Here is a 20283-nt window from a genome sequence, read left to right on the forward strand (position 1 = left end):
ATTCACAGGGAGAGATGGTGAGTACATCTGATTTAAGGACCACATTATTTTAATTTAGTAATTTAACTATATGGAAAACCATATTATATGGTTTCTATTTTATATATGATGCTATTATATCATATATGATACAATATATATTATGTATGATGATATAATATCATATATAATAATATATTTCATCATAATATGATGAAAGAATGGTTAAAAAACAATCCCCCAAGAGCTCATTCAAAGTTTATTCTTAGGGAATAAAAGTTCAGCTTCCATGACCCAAACAAATATCATGAATTACTAGAATTTTCTCTTCAAAATATTAATAAATGACCACTAACAAAAATCTGCTAAAATCTAAGCATAAACAAAGATGAGTTAAAGTTAAAAGAGTCTTCATAAGCCACTGGAAATATATCCATTAGTTCTCCCTACTCTAGTTATAAATCCTATAATATTTTCAAAATTAATATAAATTGTGGAAATTAATACAATAAATTCTAAATAATTTGCAAAAACATAAAATTAGAGACATAAAGATTCTGAATAACAATCCGAGAGTCACTAATCAATTTTTTAAAAAGTTTTATTTCAAAGCTTTATATTAAATTAAATGTTTCCATTCAAATATATTTATCAACACAAACATAAGAAATCAAGATTTTTCAAGAAGGATTAGGACAGAAAAGCATAATGTTCCTCAGATTTCTTCAGACCTCACTCAAGAAATGTATGCACAGGAAAAACTGAAAATGTAGTATATTTTCACATGAAAATATGTGTCACATGAATCAGACAAATTTAAGAAGAATAAACAAATAACACCTAATAGAAACCTATATAGCTAAATAAAAATCAATTTATGTTTCTCTGGGAATTCCCTGACAATGCAGCGGTTAGGATGCTGTGCTTTCACTGCCAAGGGTTTGGGTTCAATTCCTGGTTAGGAAAATAAGATCCAAAATATATTTCTGTTTTTCTTATATTTCTCTCTAACAATGGTTTTCTCTGTGTATATTACCTATGCATCATTATTTTTTGAATTCCAGCTCCCTAAAGTACTAGGTATATGTCCTGATGTGGACCACATTGCTAAATGTATTTATTTATTTGACAAATAACTAAGTGCTTCCAATGGGTATTGTGCTGGGCACTAGGCTAGATCCTAGAAATTCCTAACCCCATAAACGGAAAAGAGAGCCAAGCCACAGAGACTATATTCTGGTAGAGAAGAGATCAAAGTAAGAAACATGCAAATAAATGTAAAAAAATTTCCAATAAAAGATACCTCACAATGCACTTCCATGAAGAGCCATCTTGATCATCTTGTTCTTCTATGTACATTCTGACATTGTGATCTTGATCCAACTGGTACCAGTACATGAGGCCATCTTTGTCACGGCCAATTGGCTGGAGACGCATGGTATCGGCATCCTCCTCATTGATAATATTCTTGAATTTGAGATTGTCATCAAATTGACACTCACAGAGGTACTGGAAAATAGTCACAACATGATTTAAAATACCCCATAAATGTTTCTCCATCACAATAAATGTGTTATGTTCAACCATGAAACAGATTCAGGGATAAGAAGAGAAAGAGTATGTTTGTCCACCTTTTACTTTCCTCTCTCCTCTTTTGTACACTTATTTTACAATAAGCAATTTTAAAAGACAAATTTCTAATTTAACATACAATTTTAGTATTACATAAATTTATAGGTTTAACACAACCAGTGACCCCAAAATTAAATTATATTCTAAAGCACTGAGTTTTTGTATTAAAGTCTCCCAAATCGGTTCATGGTATAAAATTTTCAATGACTTTCTCTTAAAGCTTTTAGATAAACTTTATTCTTGAAATGGCTGTCTATTTTTGAAAGCTTGAGACATACATAATTTTTACCAAAGGCAGTCTTACTGATAATTGCCTCTGGAGAATTTTCTTGGGGGAAAAAAAAAAAATCATACTGCCAGCACAAAAAAGTTAGTTTTAATAAAAACTATTTATTAAAATTTTTATATATGATTAGTGTATATAAGATTTCTTCCCTGAATCTTTGATTTAGTAAATCAGTGAAAGATTAACCACACTTTACCATATTTGTTAGCTATGATTTTGAAGGCTGCCAACAATGCATAAAATTAATCTAGGGTAACTGTTTGCCATTATCCCTACAGGCAGAGATCATTAAACCTAGATATAAGTGTGTATTGAAAAACAACAAAAACCAGTAATTTAAAGAAGAGTTCTATCACCAAAAAATAAATTAAAAAAAGAAAATTCTATTGTCCTTTTCCACTAACAATAAAAATTTCTACTTTCTAGTTGCTTCCCAATTCAACCAGAAGGAGTCAAAGTGATTTTTTAATTAAAATAATTTTAACAAATAATAAATTTATTACCTTTAAGAGTGCTAACTTGCATTCAACACTCATTTCAAGATAGCCTTTCTTCTCCATCTCCCATGCCCAGGTGCTATTAAACTCTTGACATATCTGTCAAGAGAAAGTTAAGGTCTTAATACAGAAAAGCAATTTTTATTTACATTGGTAGTTTTGTTGTACAACTATGTTAACTGTTTTGTTAATACATAAAGGAAAAAGTTTATGCCAAACACAGTCCAATCCAATAACACTCTGAAATACCTACTATTTAAATATACAAAAAATGTCGACTACTACTACTGAATGATGACTGCATTCAAGATAAGCAGTGACCTCTGCAGCTGTCTCCTTTGCTCTCAAGAATTTTATATACACTTTTGTGGCACAGTTTCCCAAATGCAAGTAATTATCTGATTCCACCTCTGCAAATAGCATAGTTCCTCCAGGACAAGGACAATAATTCATTTCTATGCGTAGACTAAAAGCAAGCTAAAAATAACATGCCAAATTGTAGACACATTTTTATTTGAGTAACTCTCCAACTCAAAGTCCTCCTAATTATGGGTAAAGATTTCACTGCTTGGCTTCTATAATGTGGCATTAACTTAAATTTCTAGGTTTCTCTTTCCACACAAACATTTCAAGCAAACCAGAGACAATTTAACAGTATGAAGAAAGAAGATCTGGATAAATTACACTTATCAGGAGAGATGCCATGGATTCTATGGCATGGATTCTATTCCATGGATTCTATGAGCCAGTTTCCTCAGCAATAAAAGGGGAACAGTAGTAATATTGATCTTAAAGGTTGTGAAGTAGACATGAAAAATGATATAAAGTGCCTACAAACTTCACACTCTTTTTCCAATCCAAGAAGCAAAGAGTATAATGAAGGCCCAGGGAGAAGAACCAACAAAAGGCACAAGATTGTCTGGTTGGGAAACTGGCTAGAAAGGCTGGGAGGAGAAAAACAAAAAGGCAAGTGAGACTGCTTACATAACCATCTCAACTTAAGAATAAGACTAAGCTGGCCCTCCTGGGAGGGGTTACTCTTTTCCTCTCCTGTACCAGTGTCGTTGTCTTTTTTTTTTTTTTTTTTTAAATCAACTTGTGTAATAGAATCCCAGGAGATCATTGTTAGGATAGAAAAAATACAACCAAGCAGTATGGCCAGGAACTCTATAGTGGAAGATCTTTAAAGGCAAAAAGGAAGAAAGAGCTCTCCATTCTCTGGAATACCATACTTCCTTTGACTGCTACAGCATTGTATTTTGCAGAGAAAAAATACTGAGACATACAGAGTGAAGGAAATTTTTCTAGAATATCACACAGGGCAGACCCTCAGGTGATATAACAAAAGCTAAAAGTCAACATATGAACAGAAACTTTGCCAAAGAACATATATAAATGGCCAAAAACCACAGCAGATGACCAAAGTCCTTAGTCATTAGAGAAATGTAACTCAAAATCACACTGCAATACTACTTCATACATGTTAGGATAACTATAATCAAAAAGAAGGAAAAGAGTAAATGATAGGAATGTAAACTAGTGCAGTCACTTTGTTAAAAAAAAAAAAAAAAAAAAGGTTAGCAGTTCCTCAAAAAGTTAACGCTGAGTTACCACATGACTTAGCAATTCCATTCCTTGGTATGTACATATAAAAAAATGAAAATATATGCTATACAAATGTTCATCTCAATATTATTTATAATAGCCAAGGGTGGATCAACCCAAATTTACATCAAGTGATGAATGAATAAAATAATACGTGGAATATAAATGCAATGGAATTTTATGCATCCATGAAAAGGAATGAAGTATTGCTATACTGTACAGCATGGATGAATATTAAAAACATGATGCTAGGTTAAAAAAAATCAGATATAAAAGGTCACAGATTTTGGAGTGCTTGTATATAGAATTTCCACAAAAGTCAAATCCATATAGACAAAATTGCTAGTGGGTAAGTAGAGGGAGGAACAGTTGTTGCTAATGGGCTTCCTTTTAGAGTAACTTTAAAAATGCTCTACAATTAAGACAGTGTTCTACTATTAAGGTAGCTCACATACTTGTGAATATGCTTAAAAAACGGAATTGCATATTTTTAAAAGGTGACTTTCACGGTATGTCAATAATATATCAATCAAAAAAAAATTAGAGGGACAGTCCACAACACAGACTAAAGCTTACGACTTGGCTGAAGCATTTCTTGAGTGCTCTACTGTGTACCACACCCCTAAAATACTTTGAAGGCTAAAGCTGAGTGTGGGGAAGCTCAACTTCACCCAGAGGGGCTGAGAATGACACAGCTCCAAAGCATAGCCAACAACCTAGTTACCAATGCACAGTCAATGGCTCACGGCGTCAGATACCAAATACAGCTGAAGAGTTATTGATTATCATTCACTGTGTGAAAGGGAAGGAGAGACAGAGTGAGGTACATAGAGAATTAAGATACAGGCCTCTGCATCTGCACTACTTAGCTTCAATTTACTGACCTTCATTTACAATGTTCAGGGTGTAAAACCTTTGCTGTGCTGATATTCAGAGATAAACATGCTATTCATTTTCAGTTTCTTTTTTCTTTTCTTTAAATATAAATTTATTTATTTTAATTGGAGGCTAATTACTTTACAATAATGTATTGGTTTTGCCATACATCAGTTTCTTTAAGCAATGCAGACTTACACTATGCTACTTGAAGACCTCCCCTCAAAAGGTCCCTTTTGGCCCCTCGAGGGCCCCTCAAGCCCCTCGAGGTCCCTCTTGGCCCCTCAAGGCCCATTACTCAGATTTGCCCAAATAGCCATAACCTATTTTTACTACCGTCCCAGGGATGCAGTGGTGAAAAATACCCCTGCCATTGCAAGAGACACAAGAGTGTAGGTTTGATCCCCAGGTTGGGAAGATCCCTTGGAGTAGAAAATGGCAACCCACTCCAGTATTCATGCCTGGAAAATTCCATGGACAGAGAAGTCTGCAGGATACAGCCCATGGGGTCTCAAAGAGTGGGACAGAACTGAGCAACTGAGCACAGCACATTGTTACCACAAAGGAAATGCCGCAAATAAAAAAGGCACTATAAATGACACTTAAATAATTCTTATGCAGGACTACATAATCTCATCAGGGGTCAGCAAACTTCTAAGAGACAAACAAAATAATTTAGGTTTTGTGACTACATGGCCTCTTTTTCAACTATTAAACTCTGTTACAGTACAAAAGCAGTCATGTTGCTAAGTCATGTTCAGAAGCTAAGTCATGTCTGACTCTGCAAATCCATGGACTGCAGCATGCCAGGCTTCCCTGTCCTTCACCATCTCCCAAAGTTAGCTCAAACTCATGTCCATTGAGTCGGTGATTCAATGATCTCACCCTCTGTCATCTCCTTTCTCCTTCTGCCTTCAATCTTTCCCAGAATCAGGGTCTTTAACAATGAACTGTTTCTTTGCATTAAGTGGCCAAAGTATTGGAGCTTCAGCTTCAGTATCAGTCCTTCCAATGAATATTCAGGACTGATTTCCTTTAGGATGGACGTTGGATCTCCTTGCAGTCCAAGGGACTCTCAAGAGTCTTCTCCAACACCACAGTTTGAAAGCATCATTTCTTTGGTGCTCAGACTTCTTTATGGTCCAACTCTCACATCGGTACATGCTGCTGCTGCTGCTAAGTCACTTCAGTCGTGTCCGACTCTGTGTGACCCCACAGACGGCAGCCCACCAGGCTCCCCTGTCCCTGGGATTCTCCAGGCAAGAACACTGAAGTGGGTTGCCATTTCCTTCTCCAATGCATGAAAGTGAAAAGTGAAAGTAAAGTCGCTCAGTCGTGTCCGACTCTTAGCGGCCCCATGGACTGCAGCCTACCAGGCTCCTCCGTCCGTGGGATTTTCCAGGCAAGAGTACTGGAGTGGGGTGCCATTGCCTTCTCCGGTACATGACTACTGGATAAACCACAGCTTTGACTATATGAACCTCTGTCAGCAAAGTAATGTCTTTGTTTTTTAATATGCTGTCTAGGTTTGTCATAGCTTTCCTTCCAAGGTTCATTTCATGGCTGCAGTCACCATCTGCAGTGATTTTGGAACCCAAAAATAGTCTGTCACTGTTTCCATTGTTTTCTCATCTATTTGCCATGAAGTGATGGGACCAGATGCCATGATCTTAGTTTTCTGAATGTTGAGTTTTAAGCCAGCTTTTTCACTCTCTTCTTTCACCCTCATCAAGAGGCTCTTTAGTTCCTCTTCACTTTGTGCCACTAGAGTGGTATCATCTGCATATCTGAAGCTGTTCATATTTCTCCTGGCCATATTAATTCCAGCTTGTGCTTCATCTAGCCTGGCATTTCCCATGATGTACTCTGCTTACATGTTAAATAAACAGGGTGACAATACACAGCTTTGACGTACTCCTTTCCCAATTTTGAACCAGTCCATTGTTTCATGGCTGGTTCTGACTGTTGCTTCTTGACCTGCATACAGATTTCTCAGGAGGCAGGTAAGGTGGTCTGGTATTTCCATTTCTTTAAGAATTTTCCATAGTTTGTTGTTATCCACACTGTCAGAAGTAGATGTTTTTCTGGAATTCTTTTGCTTTTTCTATGATCCAACAGATGCTGGCAATTTGATCTCTGGTTCCTCTGCCTTTTCTAAATTGAGCTTATCCATCTGGAAGTTCTCGGTTCATATACTGTTGAAGCCTAGCTTGAAGGATTTGAGCATAACCTTGCTAGCATGTAAAATGAGTGCAGCTGTGCAGCAGTTTTATCATTTAGCATTGCCCTTCTTTTCCAGTCCTGTGGCCACTGCTGAGTTCTCCAAATGTGCTGGCATGTTGACTGCAGCACTTCCACAGCATCATCTTTTAGGATTTGAAATAGCTCAGCTGGAATTCCATCACCTCCACTAGCTTAGTTTGTACTAATGCTTCCTAAGGCCCACTTGATGTCACATTCCAGGAAAAGCAATATTTTCTATAATACATAAATGAGTGAGCAATACCACTTTACAATACCACTTTATTTGTAAGGACATTTGAATTTCATATAATTTTCATGTGTCAACCATTCTCCCAACCATTTCAATATATGAAAACCATTCTTGGTTCTCAAGCCACACATAAACAGGCAGAAAGGCGAGATTTGACACAGGGGCCGCAGTTTGCCTAGAGGACCAGAAACTAGCTTTGTTTATTAGAGACCATCTAGACAGTTATTCTTGGGGCCTTAAAGTAAAGGGATCCCTACTAGATTGGTAATCCACATTAATTACCCAGGTTTCATCTGATTCTAACCAAGCAGCCTATTTAATTTGGTTTTGCAAGCAATTCCTTTTTAGAGAATGTTCCAATATCCAAACCATCCACATTTATCACCATAAATTATCATTCCATAATACTGGTTTTAAGTTTGATTCTCTCTAAATGTGCTAATGAGTGATCATGTCTTGTTGTTTCCCCCTGTATAGTGCCTAAGGAACAGTCTTTCTGATACACACACAAAATCAGTGTTCCATGCCTGCAAGGTTGAATGCCATTCAGCATGGGAGGTCTCTTGGCTGCCTGCCTGTTGTCATTCCAAAACTCCCTGTGTCTATTCTTCTTGACGTCTACAGAGAAAAAACAAGGTTGAGGATGGAAAATAAGGGGCAGGGGGTGTGCGGGGCATTTAAAAGTTCACAGCAGCTGAACATGTTTAAGAAAGGTGGTTTGACATGCCTATTCAGCAAAAACACAGACTTTATCTCAGTGAGATCATTAACATATTAATCTTAGACTCATATACACAATGGAAGCACCAATAATTCTTCTCTTTTTGGCAGTTTAGAAGGAACGGTATTAAAAAGGAGGAAAGGTGTAGAAAAACCACAAAATTCTCAGCATGAACATCCAAATGTTGGCACTGAGAGACTAGACCACCACTTGAATGGCTTCTATCAGCCTAAGGACACACCCCTGCTCTTTCATTGTTGTCTAGAAAACTCAAGGTTGCCAAAAGGATTTATTGTTTGTTCCAGCCAACATCTGATCAGATCCTGGAGGACCTCTAAATCTCTCTTTTTTTTTTTCCTTTTTGTCACAACAGGCAGCTTGCAGGATCTTAGCTCCCTGACCAGGAATTGAACCTGCCCCATCCCAGTGACAACCACAAGTATTAACTACTGGACTGCCAAGGAATTCCCCCTAACTACTTTTAAAACAAATAAACTTAAAATTGTAAATCTTTCCTCTAAACCTTTGAGAGATGTTATCTATATGTTCTACAAGACAGGCGTGTCCTTCTCAAGGACCTGAAAGCCAATCCTTTTGTATGTAATCATCAGACTGCAGAAGTTGCAGGCACAAAAGGCCTAATCAAGCTGACTTTGACCAACTCTCATAACTGGCTTTTGTGATTTTTTTATTTCCCTAACACAGCTCAACTCCTTTACTCTCTCATTACCATCTCCCCAACTCCCTCATCCTACCTTTAAAATACCAGTCACCTCTGGGCAAACTGAAATTGAGTTCAAGCTCCATCTACTAAAGTTAGTTATTGAATAAATCTGTCAGTACAGCCTTTAACCAGTGTTTGGTTTTGTTTATCTTTGATGAGGGAGTCCCTTAATATCATTCAGATGGAAATTTTTATTTTACAATTTAAAAACATGAAATTTTAAAGAGATTCATTTATCCAGTGATTCCACAAATATTTATTGAGTACTTGTTCTATGGCAGGAACTAATCAAAGAGCTGGGACACCGTGGTAAAGAAAACAAACTGCCACCATGGAGCTTATATTCTAGGAGGTAATCAAATGGGTGAAAATAAGAAAATATCAAGTGGAGAGAAACGGTTTAGTGCTCAGGCAAGGCCTCATTCTAAAAAGCTGACATCTGACACAAAAAGTTGAGACATGACTGATAAACATCAGCCATAAAAAGACTGGTAGAGGAGTGTTTCAGACAGAAGAAACAAGCTGGCACAAAGGTCTGACACATCTAAAAACAAAAAAAAGGATCACTGTGAACGAAGCAGAATAAGGGGGAGAACAGAAAAAGAAAAGGAAACCAAAGGCCAGATGATATAAGCCACGGTAAGAAATTAAAATCTAATTTCAAATGCGATGGGAAGATTTTTTACATTTTGGGGAGTGGGTAGTATAGGCGGTTCAGAATATTGTGTTAAATGCTGGAGAGGGTGTCAGGAAAAGAAAACCCTCCTACACTGCTGGTGGGACTGTGGCTTGTACAGCCACTATGAAAAACGTAAAGAGGTTCCTAAAAAAACCAAATATAGAGTTGCCATATGATCCGGCAATCCCACTCCTGGGCATCTATGCAGAGGAAATTCTAATTATAAAAGATGCATCCCTATGTGCACAGGAGCACTGTTTACAACAGCCAAGACAAGGAAGCAACTAAATGTCCATCGGCAAATTGATAAAGAATGTGGCATATATTATATACACAATACAATGGAATATCACTCACACATCAAAAAGGATAAAATGTCATTTTATTTTGTCATCCATCCATTTTATTGTCATCCAGCAACATGGATGGGCCGAGAGATTATCATACTAAGTGAAATTAGAAACAGAAAGACAAATACCATACGATACATCACTTATACGTGGAATCTAAAATTTGACAAAAAATGAAGTCATCTACAAAACAGAAAGAGACTCACAGACACAGAAAACAAACTTATGGTTATCAAAGCGGATAGCATGCATGCTCAGTCCTGTCCGACTCTCCAACCCCATGGACTGTAGCCTGCCCAGCTCCTTTGTCCATGGGATTTTCCAGGCAAGAATACTGGAGTAGCCATTTCCTTCTCTAGGGGATCTTTCTGACCAAGAGATGGAACCCATGTCTCCTGCATTGGCAAGCGGATTCTTTTTTTATAGATGAATATTCTTTTTTTTTAATTAATTGACTTTTTAGTTGAAGGATAATTGCTTTACAGAAATTGTGTTGGTTTCTGCCAAACATCGACATGAATCAGCCATAGGTACACGTATGTCCCCTCCCTTCCATCTCCCTCCCCATCCCGCCCCTCTGGGTTACAGAGCCCCTGTTTGAGTCCCTTGAGACATAGAGCAAATTGCCATAGGCTATCTATTTTACATATGGTAATGTAAGTTTCTGTGTTACTGTCTCCATACATCTCACCCTCTCCCTCCTCCCCTGGGCCCATGTCCCTAAGTCTGTTCTCTATGTCTGTGTAGCCACTTGGAAGCCCAAAGGGCTTAGCAGGTTAGCAGTTAATTTAATTAACTCCTAATTTAGGAGTTTGGGATTAGCAGATACAAACTACTATATATAAAATAACAGCAAGGTCCTACTGTGTATCACAGGAAAGTATATTCTATATCCTGCAATGGACCATAATATGAAGACTAAGATAACCAAAAGAATATGAAGACTATGGCTGAATCACTTTGTTACATGCCAGAAACAATACAAAAGTATAAATCATCCATACTTTAATTAAAAAATAAAAAAGAAATACTGTATTAGTTTCGGGTATATGCCAAGGAATGGGACTGCTGGATCATATGGTAGCTCGATTTTTAGTTTTGAAAGGAACCTCCTTACTGTTTCCCACAGTGGCTGCACCAGTGTATACCCCGCCCGCTTGCCTCCCCCCCACCACAGTGTAGGAGGGTTTTAATATGATGAGATGATTTTTAATGGGGGAAACATTAGATCAGATATATGTTTCAAAAATGGCAGCTGTGTGTAAAATAGATTGTAGAGGGGAAAGAACAGAAACTACAAAACTTTTAACCCAAGAGACAATGACGACACGGACTATGGTGTAGTAGTGGGAACAGAAAGAAGCAAACAGCTGTATTTTGAAGGGAGAATTTTAAGGACTTTTGAAAGAACAGATGTGGAAGGTGACTGAAAAGGAAAATCAAAGGTGACATCTAAATTCCTTGACTTGAACAAATGGAAGGATAAAAGTGCTTTTAATGAAGGCATAAAGGAACACATGAGAGAAAAGAGATGTCTTATACCTACAGAGTCTGAGGTACTATTATATACATCTAAGAAATGTCCTTCTCAAATTTAGTGACTGAACTGAATCTGAGTCAAAACTGAAGCTATGACTCCTGGTTCAGATCTTTCCACTACATCCCATACAGTTTTCACTAAAACCTTTTCAAGTCTGAGTCAAGAAGAATTTTTTTGGCTGAGCTCTGAGAAGTCATCTTTTTATCCCTAGCGTGTGACAAAGCATAAGATACACAGCAGGTATAAAACAAATATCTGATGAATAAACAAAAGACGTAGAAAAATGATGCTTTTACATTAATTTAAAAAATTATTATTTTAAATTATCCATCAATAACTTCTGACTAGAATAGCAACAGCTAACATTTATTGTGTGTTTACCACATGCCAAGTACTATTCCAACTGCCTTAAAATATTAATTCAGTCAATTCTCATAAGTCTTTTCATGGCTGTACTATTATCCTTAGGAGGTTCTGTGCTTTAGCCAAGAAATAAGAGAAATAGGAATTAGTATCTCTAGTAATTTATAGTGAAATCAGTAATATATTTAAGACACCAATTAGGTCAGTTATCACCAACCATACTATGGACAAAGGCTAGATTGAGAATTAGAAATCATGTAGTTTTGTTATTACACTCAAATTAAACCTTACCAAATATCCCTGACCAAATATGTAAATATGTCCAACTATTTTATACATAATATTCTTTCCAGAGGACTAAATGAAACATTTACTGAGCACATTTAGTATTAGGAAAGCAAAGATGAATTAACAGTCTCTGCGCTGAGAAGTTCAGAATTCAGACAAAGTCATGAAAACAAGTAATTAGAGGGGAGAAGCAGCCACTGAGTCATCTACAAACTGAGAAACTGGTATAGCCATGAACTACTATGAAAATAAAGGAGAGAAACCCTTCAGCCAATGGAGGAAACTGTGACACTTTTATTCAAGTGGTGACATTTATCTAGGACCTAAAGGATGAATGAGGTTTTATCAGAAAAGGAGGTAAATAAATAGTATTTCAAGAAGAAACAGAACAGAATATCATAACCAATGGGGATGTGAATATTTTGGTATGTTTTGTCGATGTGAAGGCAAATAAAAGAGCTCTTTATGCTGAGCCCTTCGAGTCCTAAATCATGAGTGCTGAGGGGTGGGAGTGGGAAGAGACAAGGCCGTGAAAGTAGGTCATTGCTCATAAATATGAGGACTCAACAAGCATTCAGAATTACTGATGAAAAACAGTCCTGTTGCACGATGGCAAGATAGGAGGATAGAATCCAAGGTCAAGGAGACCCACTAAAGCCTGTTTTGCAATAACTCACAGAAAAGGTGATGAAGCTTAGCCTAACCCTGCAGAGGATACTCAAGAAAAGGCAGATTCAGATTTTACATATCTTACAAAGCAACAAGCTTTATGCTTAATACATTACACAGTAAATGTTTTACTCTTTACAACAGACCTTTCGCAAATATTATTTCATTTGGGGTAGATGGCCCATAAAGCTACAATATTTTTTAAAACAAAACAAAGTCTGATTATCTTTCTATTTTCTACAGTATCTCCCAAGTTCATGACCTTGCTGACAGTGGACACTAAATATTTACACTATCAGTAGTCCCTGATATAACTACAGAGTCAACTTACTATTTTGATGAGCTACCTGGGAATACTGCCTATAACAATGCATATTAAAAGTTGTATATAGAATGGAAGATTCTTTCATTCCTTAAAATATATACTGGATATACTTCAATGGCAAGATTTCTCAAGCAACATGGTTTTAAAAATTAAAAGAATACCAAAATCCCAAGTGACTAGAGCACAGGCATGTATCAATTAATGGGTTTATTCCACAAAAAGGATAAACAGTTCTTTATCAGTACTTTGCTGTATGTTAGACCCTGTGATTGACATCAGGATAAGTAAGATACTACAACTCTTACAAAAGGGACTCAGTTGGACAGGCAGCTGGAATCTGTTAACCTACAAATATGGCACATTTACACAGGTCAAAAATTTGAGAAGCTACTCTCAAAAGTAGTCTATTCTGAAGAGTAGTAAAAGGTATCTTGCAAGTATCTGGCAAAAATCCAGCAAGAAAACTCAAATCTCTATCATAGCTACTTTATACCCATAGATAAGAGTAACCATATACCTAAAATACACCCAAATGGAAAGAGTATAATTGGTAAGTTCCTCTTTCTAAGAGATCTACTTTTTAATCAATAATCTAAATAGGAAGGGATATAAGGTTTTAGTATAAAATAGGTTGAGATTCAAATCCAGGCTCTATCAACAGTGTGATCCTGTCGAGGTCAATCACCTCTCTCAATTTCAGGGTCTTCGTCTGTAAAATGGAGATTATCTTGCTAATAAAAGAGATGAAATTAGGAAGATGTCTATCAGAGATCCTTATGGTGCCACAGCTACATATATAAATGCAAACCTGAAGATAGATCCAGAAAAACACAAGAACCAACTGGAACACAAGAAGAAAATAAAGAGAATTAAGAGCTGTTAGGAAGTAGACTGGGCTTCCTGGTGGCTCAGTGGTAAAGAATACACCTGCAATGCATGAGCCATAGAAGATGTGGGTTCGATCCCTGGGTCGGGAAGATCCCCTGGAGGAGGGCATGGCAACCCACTCCAGTATTCTTGCCTGGAGAATCCCACGGACAGAGGAGCCTGGCAGGCTACAGTCCATAGAGTTGTAAAGATTCCAACACAACTGAAGCAACTTAGCAGCAGCAGGAAGTAGATCAGTGTTCTTCAAACTGTATATAAACATTGTTTCAAGAGACTTTTGTTTCAAATATATTTAAAATACCCAATATTTAAATAAAATTATTGGTGACTGATTTAATTCTCTACTTTTATTTTCTGGGTAATTAATCCTATATATAGGCTTCCCTGGTAGCTCAGATGGTAAAGAATCTGCCTGCAATGTGGGAGACCTGGGTTCAATCCCTGAGTTGACAAGATCCTCTGGAGAAGGGAGAGCTACCCACTCCGGCATTCTTGCCCAACCATGGACAGAGGAGCCTGGTGGGCTACAGTCCACGGGGTCACAAAGAATTGAACATGACAGAGCAACTTTCACTTATAGGCTTCCCTGATGGCTCAGGGGTAAAGAATCTGTCTGCCAATGTAGGAGATGCAAGAGATGTGGGTTTGATTTGTGAGTGGGGAAGATCCCCTGGAGGAGGAAATGCCAACGCACTCCAGGCATTCCTGCCTTGGAAATCCTATGGACAGAGGAGCCTGGCTGGCTACAGTCCATGGGGTTGCAAGAGTCAGACATGACTTAGCAACTAAACAACAAAACCTATATTATACTGATGGGCTGCCTTGTTAGGATCCAATATGACAGTAAACATGTTGAAGGTAAGATTACTGCCAGATCTAGAGAATATTCTCTGACTGTGGCATTTTTATATATTGTGGAGATATACATAAATTTAGTATGTAGAGAAATATTTTTGTATAAAAACAAAAATTCACCATTTTAGTCAATAAGTGTATAATTTAGTGGCATTAATCAATCACATTCACAATGTTGTATAATCATTGATACTTCTTACTTCTTCTTACAAAAGTTTTTTTATTATCCAGACAAAAACTCTTTCTTTTGGCCACACCACTTGGCTTGTGGGATATTAGTTCCCCAACCAGGGACTGAATCCAGGCCCTCCACAGTAAAAGGGTGGAATCCCAATCACTGGATTGTCAAGGAATTCCCTTCAAACAGAAGATCTTTAAGCTTTAAGCAATTAACTCCCCATTCTCCTCCCACTCTGCAGCACCTCATAATCTCTAATCTACTTTAATATCAGTTGTTTTGTGTCTGGCTTCTTTTACTTAGCATAATGTTTGCAAGGACTGCCCATGTGGTAGCAAATAAAAGAAGTTCTTTCCTTTTTAAGGATGAAAAATATTGCATTGTATGAATGTATCACATTTTGTTTACTGATGGACATTTGGGTAGTGTCAACCTTTGGGCTATTATGAATTAAATTACAATAAACACTGGCATACAAGTGTATGTCTGAGTCTGTTTTTGGTTCTTCTGAGTATACAGCTAGGTGCAGAACTGATGAGTCACACAGAAGTTATATGTTTAGCTTTTTTTTTGTTTTTGACAGTAAAGCATGGCATGTAGAACCTTCCCAACCAGGGATGGAACTCGTGGCCCCTGTATTGGAAGCACAGAGTCTTAACCACTGGACCACCAGGAAAGCCCTGTTTAGCTTTTTAGTTCAGTTCAGTTCAGTCGCTCAGTCGTGTCTGACTCTTTGCGACCCCATGAACCGCAGCACGCCAGGCCTCCCTGTCCATCACCAACTCCCGGAGTTTACTGAGACTCACGTCCATCGAGTCCGTGATGCCATCCGGCCATCTCATCCTCTGTCGTCCCCTTCTCCTCCTGCCCCCAATCCCTCCTAGCATCAGTCTTTTCCAATGAGTCAACTCTTCGCATCAGGTGGCCAAAGTACTGGAGTTTCAGCTTTAGCATCATTCCTTCCAAATTTAAGGATGGGCCAAATGGTTTTCCACATCAGCTGCACCATTTTGTATTCCCATCAGTTTTAGCATCTCCACAAACTCATCAATATTTATTATTTTTCTTTAAGAGTTACTCCATTAGGTATAAAGTAATACTGAGTTTCTGATTTTCATTTCATCCATGACTAATGATGTTGATTATCTTTTCATGTGCTAATTATTCATCGCTGCACATCTCTGAAGAAATGTCTACTTAAATATTTTGCACATTTTTTTAATTGGGTTGGTCTTTTTGTTGTTTTTAGGAATCCCTCTATAGTCCATATATTTTCTTATCAATCATACAATTTGCAAATTATTTTCTTCCATGATGTGGGTAGTCCTTTCACTTTCTTCATAATATTATTTGATGGACAACAGTTTTTCATTTTGATAAAGTCCAATTCATGTACTGTTTTTCTTCTTGCTTACATGCTTTTGGTGTCAAAATTTAAAACTCTATTTCCAAGCTGAAGGTCATAAAGATCTATCCCTAAGTTTTATTCTAATAGGATTATGGTTCTAGCTCTTTCAATTAGGCTGTTAACCCATTTTGAGTTAAGTTTTGCATGTGGTAGGAGGAAGGGTATTTACTGCATTTTGCAACTTGTTAAATCTCAAGAAATATACATTTCATGCTATAGGCAACAATCAAAAGAAGTTTTAAAAACACTACAATAAAGTTATCACTACAGCATATATACTCCATTTCATTTTCAGCTCAGACAAGAGTCAAGACACATACACATCATTAACATAATATTTTTAATGGATTCCTAAAGTTTTTTATACTTAGGAAATTTTAGGAGATTCTACTTTTACTTCCCAGGTTTATCTGGTTAATAGCTAAAGTGATAACCTTAAATTGCCATTTTAATGTAACTTCTTTCAAAACACACTGATACTAGAGTTATAGGTAAAGGAGCAATATCTGAGTATACAATGGAGAGGTCCTGACTAATACAAGTGTGCACACTTGGGGGGTAAAAAGAACAACCTCTGGAGGGGAAAAGCAGGTTTCTGAAGTCTACTACAAGAGCACACTTGCACAGATTTCCCAGCCATAATTAAGGCACTGATCCCTCTGACTGGAAAAGTCTTCAGATATATTATCAACACAAAACATTAACTGGACCACCTGAAGTTCGGAAGAAAAACTAAAGCAGATGCAACCCAACACTTCTGTATCTACAAGTATAAATAATTTAGTCTAAGTTGCTGTCAATTCCAAAAGAATGCCAGACACAGAAAAGAAAAAAAGTTAACTTGTTACTGTTTTTCTGATAATTTATTTTTAATATTTAAACAACATTTGCTGGGTTCCAACTATTTGATAAGTACTATGCTGGAGAAGGCAATGGCAACCCACTCCAGTACTCTTGCCTGGCAAATCCCATGGACAGGGGAGCCTGGTAGGCTGCAGTCCATGGGGTCGCTAGGAGTTGGATACAACTGAGCCACTTCACTTTCACTTTTCACTTTCATGCATTGGAGAAGGAAATGGCAACTCACTCCAGTGTTCTTGCTTGGAGAATCCCAGGGACGGGGGAGCCTGATGGGCTGCCGTCTATGGGGTCGCACAGAGTTGGACACGACTGAAGCGACTTAGCAGCAGCAGCAGCAGCAGCATGCTGAGAGAATTCACATATACGTTCACAAGAACTGACTAAACTTACATACCTAGTAATCAGCAGTGTTCAGGCTCTTTCCCCATTAGAAATCCAGAATTCTTACTACATCATCCCATGTAATTCATTCATGATGGTAAACCGTGGCTACTGACACACTGTGCGTGAGTAAACGTGTGTGCTTAGCTGCTCAGTCGTGTCCAACTCTTTGCAATCCCATGGACTGTAGCCCGCCAGGATCCTCTATCCATGGGGATTTTCCAAGAAAGAATACTGGAATGGGTCGCCATGCCCTCCTGGGGACCTTCCTGATCAAACCCAGGTGTCCCATACTGCAGGTGGATTCATTACCAGCAGGAAAGCATGAGTAAATGGTACTCTATTTAAAGAACATTTGCAAAGTTAAAAGTGTGAAAATACTTTCCAATATACAGAGCGATAAGTATTCATTTTGTGGCATAAGACAAACCTATATTCAATCCTTGCTTCATCATCTACTATTTATGTGACTTTGGGAGTTATTTATTCTCCGTGATCTAGTTTGTGCTGTGAATTAAATGATACTGTATGCAAAATAGCATAGGATCTAGTATATAAGCTTTCAATATTAGCTCTTATCATTATTACAAAAATATAAGCTTTGGAGAAACTGAAATCCTCATAAATTGCTGATGAGAATGTAAAATAGTATAGTGACTATGGAAAACAGTTTGGCAGTTCCTCAAAAAAAAATGCCATATGACCCAGCCATTTTATACACTCCTAGGTACATAGAGAAGAGAAAAATTCATGGCCACAGAAACACTTTTACATCAACATTCATAGCAGAATTCCTGATAGCCAAAAGGTGAAAAAATCCAAATGATCATGAATTGAAAATGGATAAATAAAATGTATTAACCATACAATGGAAGAATGTTTTGCAATAAAAAGAAATGGAGTACTAATATATACTATATGTAACATGAATAAACTTTCAAATCATTATACTAAATGAAAGAAGACACAGAAGGCCACATATTTTATGATTTCATCCATAAGGAATGTTCAAAATACACAAATTCATAGAGACAGAAAGGAGATTGAGAGCTGGACAGGATCTGAGCAGGAAGGGGTTGTGACTGGAACAGATTACTAATGGGTACAGAGTTTCTACTCGGGGTGATGGAAATATTCTGGAATTACATAGTGGTATGGTTGGACAACATACTGAATATACCAAAAGTCAACGAATGTATTTTAATATGGAAAATTTTATGTTGTATGAATTATACCACAATTTTAAAAAGAAAAACACAACTTAATAAACAAGGCCAAAAAACTGAAAGATAATAACCTTAGCTTATTTTTGAAAAGTAAACAGAGCAGTAGAGAAATATCTACCCCTTGTCAAAATATGTCCAAAATAACAAATGACAAAAGATGGTCCTTATGACTTCCTAATAGATGACAAATTGCATAAGGAATAAAAGCAATGAGCCTTACTGAAACTCCCATTTAGATTAAAGGTATCTATTGACAAAATGGGCTTCCCTGTTGACTCAGACTATAAAGAATCTGCCTGCAATGCAGGACACCCAGATTCAATCCCCTAACCCCTAATGACAAAGAAGCTTCAGTTGAACAGTTCTATGAAGACCTACAAGACCTTCTAGAACTAACACCAAAAAAAAAAAAAAAGTCCTTTCATCATAGGGGACTGGAATGCAAAAGTAGGAAGGCAAGAGACATACGTGGAGTAACAGGCAAGTATGGCCTTGGGAGTACAAAATGAAGCAGGGAAAAGGGTCTAACAGTGTTTTGCCAAGAGAATGCATTGGTCATAGCAAACACCCTCTTCCAACAACACAAGAGACGACTTTATACATGGACATCACCAAATGGTCAATACCAAAATCGGATTGATTATATTCTTCCCAGCTGAAGATGGAGAAGCTCTATACAGTCAGCAAAAACAAGACCAGGAGCTGAGTGTGGCTCAGATCATGAACACCATATTGCAAAATTCAGACTTAAATTCAAGAAAGTAGGGAACATCACTAGGCCATTTAGGTATGACCTAAATCAAATCCCTTGCTAATTATACAGTGGAAATGACAAATAGATTAAAGGGATTAGATCTGATAGAATGCTTGAAGATCTATGGACAGAGCTTTGTGACACTGTACAGGAGAAGGTGAAAAAACACCAAGAAAAAGAAATGCAAAAAGGCAAAATGGTTGTCTGAGGAGGCCTTACAAATAGCTGAGAAAAGAAGAGAAACAAAAGGCAAATGAGAAAAGGAGATATACCCATCTGAATGCATAGTTCCACAGAATAGCAAGGAGAAATAAGAAAGCCTTCCTCAGTGATGAATGCAAAGAAACAGAAGAAAACAACAGAATGGGAAAGACTAGCGATCTCTTCAAGACAATTGGAGATATCAAAGGAATATTTCATGAAAGATGGGTACAATAAAAGACAACAGTATGGACCTAACAGAAGCAGAAGATATTAAGAGGTGGCAAGAATACACAGAAGAACTACACAAAAAAGATCTTAATGATCTGGATAACAACAATGGTATGATCACTCAGCTTTGACCTAGAGCCAGACATCCTAGAGTGTGAAGTCAGGTAGGTCTTAGGAAGCATCACTATGAACAAAGCCATGGAGGTGATGGAATTCCAGTTGAGCTATTTCAAATCCTAAAAGATGATGCTGTCGAAGTGCTGCACTCAATA

General features: G+C 37.3%; 1 protein-coding gene across 3 annotated transcripts in view; it reads right to left on the reverse strand.

Annotated features, from left to right (window-relative positions):
- RSF1 (remodeling and spacing factor 1) overlaps positions 1-20283 on the reverse strand; it is a 152582-nt gene that overhangs the window by 63198 nt on the left and 69101 nt on the right. For all 3 annotated transcript variants that reach the window (XM_055581403.1, XM_055581404.1, XM_055581405.1), the window contains 2 exons: positions 2401-2493; positions 1283-1488 (listed from right to left, as the gene is read on the reverse strand). In XM_055581403.1, the coding sequence (XP_055437378.1) occupies positions 1283-1488; positions 2401-2493 (299 nt within the window). The remainder of the gene's footprint in view (positions 1-1282; positions 1489-2400; positions 2494-20283) is intronic.

Source organism: Bubalus kerabau, chromosome 5 (genome assembly GCF_029407905.1).
Source record: "Bubalus kerabau isolate K-KA32 ecotype Philippines breed swamp buffalo chromosome 5, PCC_UOA_SB_1v2, whole genome shotgun sequence".
NCBI lineage: Eukaryota > Metazoa > Chordata > Mammalia > Artiodactyla > Bovidae > Bubalus > Bubalus kerabau.